Genomic DNA, 11,381 nt, shown 5'->3' with positions numbered 1-11,381 from the left:
GTAGGGTAGTGAAGGAGAAAGACTATTTTCAAGTCTACCTCCATGACAATAGTCTTTCTCATGAAAACCATGTAAGCTCTAAATTTCACCATGAGGGGTCTCTTTTTAGTGTTGTCGTTACACACACTTGGGTTCTTAATGCTTGCCTCTCAAATGTCCATTGTGTTCTAGATTTGTGTCAAAAGGGATCAAGGCCCTTTGCTTGTCTCCATCCCTCTTTATCCAAGGTCTCTTATATGACCTTGGTTGGCTTATAAAAGGCCAAGATACTTATTCACTTGGATGACTCTTTTGCCTTTGCATCTACTATCTCTACCACTCTTTTCACATTTCCTCCATAACAAGCTCTTGAAATTTCTTTAAGCTTTTACATGAGATTGTAAGGATACACTAGTGTTTGTGAAAGGTGTGCCTCGGCTTTAACCTTGAGGCGATTGGAAATTCGTTGAGATCTCTAGTAGAAGGAATTGAACCGGTTGAAATTTTTGCAATAATAATGCAAAATTTTCAAAAAGTATATTTCTAGCTTGGTGAAAAATGAAAAGAAAACATATGTTTTCCAAAAAACAAAAAAAAAATAAAGGTTTTCCAAACAATAGGATACACTCTCTCTCTCTCTCTCTCTCATAGGGCTTACTTTCTTATGCAAGTTTCGTTCAAATTCTAATTTTGATCCCTCGTTTCTCTAACATGGATAACTTTTTTTTTTTAAAGTTAGGCAAGAATCACCGATTTTTTTATACACACCCAACTCTGGTTACATGGACGCGAAACCCGCACAACCGGGTGGGACTTATTCCACTTTAACCACTACACTACAGTCGTCGTGTTCTTCATAGTCTGCTATCCAAGGCAATTCTCTTAGGCCTTCACTTTTTCAAAGGTCCTAGTAAAATTAAGAACAGGTCCAACATGCACGAATCACGTCCGATGAATTGTAACGGGTCGCGTCTCTTTCACCACATCAGAAGCAACCCGTGTTGGACTCTACCCACTATTTTGCTTTTTGCCAACAAATTATTCACAATAACGAGACCCTACGAAACGAATCTTATCGAACTTTACATCAATCCTTTCACCACCTGTTGAATAGGAAACTCCTTTCACCAAAATTTCCCCAAATCTTTAATTTAATTTCCTTTTTTATAATTTGAGTGCCAAGTAACCATGGACTTGGCTGGACTTGGAAAAAGATTGGTTTGCTTTAATCCACAGTACCAAGGGTCATAACCTTATGCACTTCATGGACTAATTGAAGCTATAATCTATGTGACTCAACATTGAGAGTAGCTACAAAACTGACAGCCCAGTTGCTCTTGTATTGAAATTCTAGCCAAGATGTTGCCTACAGCCAAAAGGGTGTAGCTAATCGCCCATCAACTTGTTGCCAAAGGCAGCAAATCCATCTCGGTTACTACTGATTAATGTAAAACAATGGGTATGCACATACAGCCAAAAGGCCGAAGACACATATCCTATCCTACACCAAAAGAGAGAAAACTGGAGAATTGAATTGTGAGGATGCGAATGTGTTCAATATGTTGAGAGAGCAGAAATCTAAAGAGTGCCTAGCCTAGCTTCCTTGGCATTCATTCCCCTGCCACTTGCTGCCATTTGATAGCCCACCATTATGTCATCCATAGCTATCCACTACCACTCTCCTGCTGAAAAAACTGACGGCTGGAAAATGCCCTACACCCACAGAGACCACCTGTGCTGCAAAAAGGATGAATAAAGTGCTTTAATGGAGAGCAGGGGAGCTGCAAAAATGCAGAATGCAACTGTATTACAGGTTGTTCTCACTGTCCAATGTGCAACTTTTCTGATACAACCGTAGCCTTTAAACAATCTTCAAAATTCCTAAAAGACTTCTGCCTAAATTTGCATCTTGAAAAAAAAGAACTTATGGTGTCAAATTGTTCGTGCCTGCAACCACACCTGTCATAATATCCATGATTCAAGAACTCTTCACATTAGTGCTAGAAAAAAAGTGTCAAAAGAAAACGGCCCAGGATTTTTGTACCCCTTAAGGGGGGGAAAATTAATACATTTTAGTTTTAAAAAGCACGCATTATACATTTGTGTAGAGAAAACCGGTAGATTTAGTGAGCTGTCATTATTTTGATTGGTTGCTGATTCAACCACTTCCACCGCTGCTCTTAGCAAATCTGGCACTCAAAGAGAGTCAGCTGCCTGTTTATATGCAGCTAACGGACTGATCGGCTGGTTAGGGTTGATCAATTGGCTGCCAACTGTGGCCAGCTGCCAGCTGTGTCAACTCTTCCCACATGTGGGTGCCGCTTGGTCTTGGGGTGTCCGGACAGCTCATGGGCCTTCTACATGGTGCCTATCTGGCCTCTAAACCTGCCCTGGAACCTGCTGACCATGTCCACGTGGCACTGACGTAGGCGACACAAAACCTTATCAGTATCCATCTGAGAATAACACCCAAATGTCGCATTTTTTTGTTGATCACATGTCTTCCCCTATCCCAAATGCCACATGAGAACAAGTAGACATAAGATCCTCTGCTTGTCTTGATTTGCTCATCTATGTTCATGTAACCAACATTAATTAGCCATCTTGATGATCGTTTGAATGTGCATTCGTTGCCTGAACATTCATCTGGGCTGCAGGGAGGACGTCATTAGTTCATGTTGAGCTCCCATTGTGGCTTCCCACTTCTTGGAAGAAATCAGAAACTTTTGCAGATTCGAAGCCACATCCAACATCTCAGGGCGGTTTGAAGGGCTGGGATCCACACATGACTTGGCTATGGCAGCCACCTTGAGAGCATCATCTACTGGGTAAGAATCTCTCAGGAGGGGATCCATCCATCTCCGGAGTTTACCTCTGGAGTCAGGTTCTGTCATGACAGAATGCAGCATTTCCGGGAGGGATGGTTTCTTCCCAACTTGCCGAGGCTGGGAAGGAACTACTTCTCTGCCTGAAAGAATCTCTGACAAAACCACGCCGAAGGAAAAAACATCGTATTTAGGACTTACTGTGCCAGAGATGATGTACTCGGGAGGCATGTAACCCTGTATGCCATTGATCTTGATGCTATGAAGCCGGGCGGGCCTGCCTTCACTGCTCTCCTGCTGGATTTCCCCTGCTTCGCTTTCTGGCATTTCTTCTTGAGTGTTTTCTGGCATTTCTTCTTGAGTGCTTTCACCGGTCAAGGCCACGATGCCGACATGGGCAATCTTGGCACGGAGGTCATTGCTGATCAGAATGTTTCTGCTGTCTATGTATTTGTGGATGAACATGGGGGAGGCGAGATGGTGGAGGTACTCGAGGCCTTTAGCAACATCAACGGCAACTTGCAATCTAGAATGCCAAGAGGAGAGGGCAGAGTAACTGACACCGTGTTTGCTGCGGAGGCAATCACGGAGGTTCGAGGATTCCACGAATTCATAGACAAGGTAGAGGTGCTCACCTTTGCGGCAAGCGCCGAGGAGTCGGATGAGGTTGAAGTGGTGCAGGGAGTGAACTCTTTGAAGCACGCGAGACAGGCGGCGGGCGCAGCCGTGCTTCCTGGATATGGCGACGGTGATGCCGCGGAGGGTAGCTTTCCAGACAGAACGGCCGACCTTCTTGGCGGGGCTGAAGTTGTCTGTGGCGATGCAGAGCTCGTCGAAGCGGAAGACGGTCGGGCCTTCACGGAGCGTCTCCTTGACGCTGGCGATGGAGGCCATGCTTGTGGAGGAGAAATCGGTAGAGAAAACTGAAGAGGAGACCATGCCGGAGCTGCTGCTGGTCGTGTGAAGGTCATCAACGCCATGGCGGGCTTGAGGGCGAGAAAGGGCTCGCTTGCGCGCGCGCTTCAGAAACAGCCAACACATGATGTAGTTATATTTTAACTGAACTTCCTAACGTTTGAAGGTTTTTTTCAATTAGCAGATTGAATTACAATAATAATCCTTCGTCAACAGCTCATAAAGGCAAACCCACATTTGTAGGATGAACCATGAACAAATGCTAATTCGTGTTTGTGTGTGTGTGTGAGAGAGAGAGAGAAGAAGAAGAAGAAAAGAAGAAGCAAAATGAAGCTTTTTTTAACGTCGTAGGAATAATCTCAAGAGACCAAATATGATCTATTCTACATGAGTGAGATTCGAATACGATGTGATTGCATGCCTCTTCCACATGGCAGTAAACAATGCATAGATTTCCTCCCCTTAACAATAAACATGGAGAAAATTCCCTCCAGTTGGCATAAAAAGCAGGTGCAAATTCCCTCCATAAGCAATCAACGATCTATCTCACCACTGCTATCCTCTTTTATCCTTCACGCAAATAAAAGCTATGATGTACAATGCTAAGAGAAAAGTTACATGTGTCAAGCTAAATCAAGAGACTAAGACATTTTGTCCATTTAACTTGTTGATGCTCAAATTCTTCAACCTCACATGCAAAAATGAAAGTTTGGCACCTTGTAAAGCTTCACAAAAGGTGCCACACAAAATTTTTAACACCACATGTCCACAAAGGAAGTGTCATGATAGTTGGAAAAAAACCTCATATGCTAAAGTCAAAACCTAGCACTAGTAAAGCCACCAAAGCGGTACACCCCACAAAATTCTAAATAACATAACTTTCCACAAAGGAAGTGACGTGTAAGTTGACAAAGGGTCATGTTATCGTGTGTAAGATGGGCAGTCATTTTTATTTATGAGTTCGAACTGACGTGTAAGTTGACAATGGGTCATGTAGGAAAGGATTTATCTTGTGTAAGATGGGCATTCATTTTTATTGATGAGTAATATGGGCATTCATTTTTATTTATGAGTAGTAAACATCAAAAAATAACAAACAGTGGAAGAGGAGAAGAGTGTAGCTTGAAAAAAGGATCGCATATTTTATGTGTGTAAGATGTGTATAATTTTTCAATAATGTTGTTTACGACTATGGAGAAGGGAACGAAATACAAAGGCATGTGCACATACATGAGAGAGAGAGAGAGAGAGAGAGAGAGAGAGAGAGAGAGAGAGAGAGAGAGTTAGAGAGAGAGAGAGAGAGAGAGAGAGAGAGAGAGAGAGAGAGGATGGCTACAATTAGTAGGAGTAGGAAATGCCTATGAAAAGTGTTGGTGGACCATCAGTTAAACCATATATAACCACAGGGGTTACTCCAATCCTCATCATGTGAGAAAATAAAGTATAGATATCTTCATGTGTTAGTGAGTCAATAAGCCATTTTCATAAATGTAATAGCTTAGATCTTTAATATGTGAATGAAAATTATTTTATCGCATGAAGTCATTGAATTATCTTATCTCATTTGTAATGTAATGATACCCTCATTTACTTGTTCATGCCTTCTCTTTCCTTTGAGAGTGTAAAAACTATTTGCTGCCTCCTTAGAATCTCAACCACCACCAAGACCATCTCATCTCATTTACTTGTTCATGCCTTCTCTTTCCTTTGAGAGTGTAAAAACTATTTGCTACCTCCTTAGAATCTCAACCACCACCAAGACCATCTCATCTCATTTATATAGAAGACTTTAAAACTACTCATGTACCTATCTCAATTTTTAATTATCGATGCCCTTTGCTCAAAATACAATCATGCATAACATAATCAATTCATGAATTCAAGGTTCAACCTCCTTGCTCTATGATGTAGAGTGGAACTTTGTGTTAATACGCTTCTTAAAAATATGTATGGAGTAAAGCATGACTAGGTGGTTTGTTATTTGGCGTACATGGGAATAAATATATCATAACATATTTATTCCCATGTACTAAGGATGTAATCCTGGGAATAAGAGTTTAAATGTTTTGTAATCCCATGTAATCCTTTAAATGTTTTTTTTCATTGAAGAGTTTAAAATAAGAGTGCTTTAAGTAGTATGCGTGAGACGTGAGACACTACTTTTTATCCATCTTAGCATGCTTTATCCATGCATTAGAAAGGTCATAAGACTTTCTCACCTTGAGTAAATTGTGATAATTACACTCTACATGTGCTTCAAATTATTGACTTTTTTTAATTAATATAGTAACATTGATCATGTTATATCACATTAACAACCAAACAAATCATTTTTGTGTGAAGAAGAATATGAGATAAGAGTCAAAAGAATCATCAATTATTACCTAAAAATTGGGTATATCATTTGTGTTAAAGAGAGATTTCAAAACCCCTTTTTATATGAGAATTAATAATTCATATGCATCCCTTTGAATAATCTAGAAGCAATAAGACCACCCCTTTTTTAGATCAAGCTTATGACCTTTCAAAAAGTTTAATGCACAACCCCCTTATGTGAATTTTATTTAATTTATATGCATCCCTTTGATAAATCTAGCGGCAATAAGACCACCCCTTTCTAGACCAAGCTTATGACCTTTAAGAATTTTTAGTATAGAACCCCCTTATGTATCTGATGTTTTCTACAAGACCATTCCTTTTTAGACCAAGCTTCTGACCTTCTTTCAAAATTTTTAATATACAACACCCTTATGTATGTGATGTTTCTATAAGCCCATTAAAATCAAACTTATTATTTTTTCCTTTTTGCAAACCAACGTGTAAAACTAATAATAATATACTATCTAGGGGACCCTTTTAATTTTTCAAACTTAGAACATGATTTACTAAAAGAGATACACTTTCTATGAATATATATCCTTGAAAACAAGGTTTCACAACTTCTTATTGTCAAAATTGCCTTACTCTACAAGAAAATGGCCATAAAGGTTCATGCCAAAAGAGTAGCAAGTATTTTGTTTGCCTATTTAAGAGGTTTTGAGAGTGGCAACAAGTATTGAGGGTGGTGAGATTCTTGGCCACCTTCTTTTTCTTTATAAAAGTCATTAAAAATGGTGGTTTTCAAAAGTCCCCCTTTACCTTACAACAATGGTAACTTATAAACATATCCTTTTCATAAAGGAAGAGGGAACTTTTAAAAAACCATCCTTACAACAAACAAAGGTAGCTAAATACCCTTTCATGGGAGAAAGGATGAGCTCGAGATGCTTACAAGAAAACTTCTTCACACATACACTCGTAAGAAGACAAGCACACAAGAGAGAGATGGATACCTAAATTTTCTTCTTTTCACTTCTCTACAACCAAGGTAAAAAACAAGCCACCAAGAAGATAGTATAAGTGTAGATGGGTTAGGGAATGTTTTTATAAGTGAACCTAAAACTTTAGTAAACTTAGGTGAATCTTTGAAATTTTCTATCTTATATGGTAGTATATATTGTACTTTTAACAAATTTGTCTCCAAAACCCACTAAAAACTAAAAACAATTGGACGATTTTTCTTAAAAAAAATTCTAGTGAAAATACATGTCAATAAGTTGCATTTTTGGATCTACAGCCTATTTTGGGGCTGTTTTATGGGCCATTTTAGGAGCCCAAGGTACCCAAGACATGCGCCCATGGGTGGGACACCTTTTGGAAACTATATGAAAGTGTTTGAAGCCTTTCTTTAGGTTGAAAAGGCAAAGCCGATTTTAACCTCAATTGGTTAAAAGAAGTAAATGAATTGATCAAGACACTTAATATATGCCCATAGTGCATGGCTTCAATGCATGGAACACAACACTCAATGCATGGCTTGAATGCATGGATTTTCAAGACACTTAATGCATGACTTGTGTGAGGGCCTTCATAGACATCTCCCCACTAAACAAGGCCTTTTTTATGGGCCTTAGTGAAATGGGCATCTATTCTTAATTTTTCAAAATGTGCCCATTTACCTTTCAAGTATCTTTACCAATTTATAAAGATATTAAATTATGTATTGATGCTCATTGTTTACCACTACAAGTTATATGTAATGTGAGTAGATTTGCAATACCACCTAAATTATGTTTTGTTCTAGTACTTGAGGGTAATTCATTATCATGTTTGGAGGTTGTAGTCAACAATTACTTCATTGTTTCACATATATTCTACCTTGTGTGTGACCATAGTTTAAGTAACCGTAGTTAAATTAGGGTTTTTAATCATTATTATTTTTTATTAATCCTTATTACTATTTACTAATTGAGATTATTATTCTTTATAGATATAGAGCAAACCCACTACAATCTATTTCATTCCATTGTAGCCTCCTTTCCAAACCCTCTCCTTGCCAGGCTCTCTCTCTCTCTCTCTCTCTCTCTCTCTCTCTCTCTCTCTCTCTCTCTCTCTCTCTCTCTCTCCCCCCCCCCTTCCTTCGTATTTACTTTTTTGATCATCATGGTGCTTTGTCTTTTAAGAGCCTAACAAGTGTTGTTGTGTGTGTTGTGCCTTCAAATTGGCCTTTACATGAGGGGTAGAAGATGGCCCCTAAAACTCGTTCTAAGAAGGCTTATACACAACATGATGTGGTGGAGGTCTCTCAACCAGAAGGATTCAAAACCATCAAAGTGCCTCATGTGAGTGAGGAAGCCTCTGCATTAGTCACACCCACAGTGGATCGTCATGTTGGTGGCTCAATGACCCCCCAAAGCTCTAGGAAAAGGCTAGTTCGTGAAGACCCACAAACAAAAGATGTGCCTTCTTTGCCAAATGAGTTTGGCTGGTTGGTGACTACAGAATTATTGCAAGATTGGTTTTCCAAGCATTTTGTGGACAAGGAAGAAAGGCTTCTAGGGGTACCATTGTGTAGGCTTTTGGTGAACCCAGCCATAAGGACCACGGATGATCATCTAAGAGAGCTCGAGGAGAGTTTTGATCAACATGGGTATGTGCCTACACATGGTGAATTTATTGTGTCAGAGAGTTTTCCAAGAGAACAACCAGTGGAATTTAACCCTCAAGAAGCAAAATGGGCTAATGGATTTTGGACAAATCAGTCCCATCGTTTCAATGTGTCGGTATGCATATCTTGTTATCTTTATTTTATTGATGCTATTTTATTTTATGGATTTTACACGATGATTGTGTTATGTGTTTCTGTAATTTACAGAGACGATGGATTCAAAGACGTGGAAACACCTTCATAACAAGAAACTTATTGTATGGGATGGAAACCACAGGGTGGTTGCATGGACTAATGCAATATTTAAAAGTAAGTACAACTTATCTCAATGCTTTACTCTATTGTTTCCATTACCTATGTTGGTTTGATCTTGCCTTTGATTTTAGAGTGGGATAAATCCCCCAAAAGATATCCGTTAGTTCGTTGTCATGTCATCGCCTTCACCAAGGAAGAGGAGGCTAAGCTATTAATGTACCTGGCGAACCTAAATTGGTGACTTCGTGAATTGACCTAAATTTATGCTTGAGTGAAATAAGAGGAGTTCAAAACAACGTTAAACACGAGGACACATCAATTGCCTAGTGTAGGCAATCACACAGAAGTAGAGGAGAAGGCATACCAAACGCATTTAAAGGATGTAGAAAAGGTCTTCACCAAAAGGGGGTATCTCTTGGCGGCCATTTCCAATCCTTCCAATGGAAAGGGATTCTTCAATGTAATTTTCAAATACCAAGATTGGAACGTGAACGGCCAACAAATGACCATGGACAAGTTACAACTTTTGGGGCACTCAATCTTGCCTGAGAGAAAGTAAGTGTCCAATACATAAGGTTGAAAGAACATGCATATATCTCTCTTGCACACAACCCTTATAATTTTATTTTAATTTCATCAGGAAGGTAAAGATTGTACAAGTAATTGCGGGTGGAAAACAAGCAATGATAGATGTAGGTTATGATCACAGCAGTGACCATACATTCTGATCTTTCTTGTGTAAATTTGTTTATTGGTATTGCCTCTTGAAACAAAAGAAATTGGAGATATTTCTTGGTATTGAGTGTGAGTCTGCAGAGGTTCAAAAGGCTCATGAGGATGCAGTGAATCTTGGAGCTAAACCATTCTTGAGTACAAAAATAAGCATTTTGCACATGCTTTTGGATCATGGCTTTCTATTATGAAGCCTTCTTATTCAGCAGATGCTATCAGCAGTGCTATGCCACACATGATGTCAACCGCACAACGAGTTTTATATAGGTATGAAACGAATATATATTAGTATTTTGAATATGTATACATTATATTTATGTTGACATATGTTCGAATAGGTGGTGGCTAACATTTAAAGAGCAAGTTGATGTCTCTTCCCTTCACCATCCAGCCAAATAATGGGTCTCTAGTGAGGTGGAAGAGACATGCATTTATCCTGAGATTTGGATTGAAGATCTCACAGGGACAAAGGAATGGGAATTGTGCCCATGGTGGCTGGAATATGAAAACAACACATATCCATTCAAAGAGAAAGATTTGTGGACAAGTAAGTGAAGTAGTATTCATTTCATTACAACAATGTACATTGACATCATATAATACTGATAACTATTGGCGTAGGGCTTCATGGAAGTAAAATCCCCAAAGATAAAGCAAAAGCACGTGTACCACAAGGCAAAGGCAAAGAGCAAGCACCAGAAAAGCTCCAAAAGGATAAGAGACCTCCAACAAAAAAGGTAAAAACTCAAAAGAAGAAGGGGAAAGGCCAACAAGGGGAGTCAAGCGGTGAAGAAGAGAGAGAGGAGTCTCCATCGGAATTTGGCCCATCAGAGAAGGGAGATGAAGTGCACTCGGAATCTAGGCATTCGACAAAAGACAATTGAGATCTCAAGCATCACACTCCAATAGGGATATAGCTAGTTCTGCTAGTCCACCTCGCAAGTCATTCTCTTTCTAAAAATATTTTAACCATTGCAAGTTTCATGCAATGCTCTTTTCTTGGGTTTTTAATATTCTATTTTGATTTAAAATAGCATCTCAAGATATTCATCCATGACATATGGTGATAGAAGAAAGCATAGTTTATATGGCCAACACAATTCTTGGAGGATCTAGTTCATTATGAGTGTATCAATTATTCAAACAAATAGATCATTGCTTTGTGTCTTCTGAAACTGATAACAGTTGACCTTGACATTTCATGATTGTTTGTAGGAGGGCCACACATATGGCAAGGTTTATTGGGGGTCTCAATAAGTATGGGAGTATTGTTCATTCGGCCTTGGGAATTCAGGGATGCTTTTTAGTGTGGGCGGATTTCCCAACATCATTGATTGTGGATCCAAATTATCCCACTATGCCTAGATGGAATACCTGGACGAAGGAGCTTGTGGTTGCAACATGAAACATCGGCAACAAAAAGAGCACAAACACTCATGTTCTCATTTTGTGCTCTCGCTTGAACCAATCTCAACCATCTGTAGCATTCTTCCAGACAACAACACCATGCCAAAAATCAACAAAATGCTCAGTTCTAACAAAAAACCAAAGAAGATCCTAAGCATGCCCATGTTCATACCAAACTTGAGGAAGTAGGACCATCAAGAATGGGCAAAAAGGTGCGTGTTCAAAAAACTTCTCGACCAACAGTGGGAGGAGCTGCATGACCCAGAAGATGGAGCGAATCT

General features: G+C 39.4%; 1 protein-coding gene across 1 annotated transcript; it reads right to left on the bottom strand.

The window, feature by feature from the left end:
• Positions 1-1,997: 1,997 nt before the first annotated feature.
• Positions 1,998-4,037, bottom strand: LOC147615566 (chitin elicitor receptor kinase 1-like). The gene has a single exon (XM_086779673.1). The coding sequence runs from the start codon at positions 3,843-3,845 to the stop codon at positions 2,622-2,624; it is 1,224 nt and encodes a 407-aa protein (XP_086635799.1). The 5' UTR covers positions 3,846-4,037; the 3' UTR covers positions 1,998-2,621.
• Positions 4,038-11,381: the final 7,344 nt, after the last annotated feature.

Source organism: Cibotium barometz, chromosome 40 (assembly GCF_041138505.1).
Source record: "Cibotium barometz isolate CiBa-2024 chromosome 40, ASM4113850v1, whole genome shotgun sequence".
NCBI lineage: Eukaryota > Viridiplantae > Streptophyta > Polypodiopsida > Cyatheales > Cibotiaceae > Cibotium > Cibotium barometz.
This window is presented reverse-complemented; position numbering and strand designations above follow the sequence as displayed.

Coding starts and splice junctions, on each gene's coding strand:
- LOC147615566 (XM_086779673.1), bottom strand. CDS start 3,845: ATGTGTTGGCTGTTTCTGAAGCGCGCGCGCAAGCGAGCCCTTTCTCGC.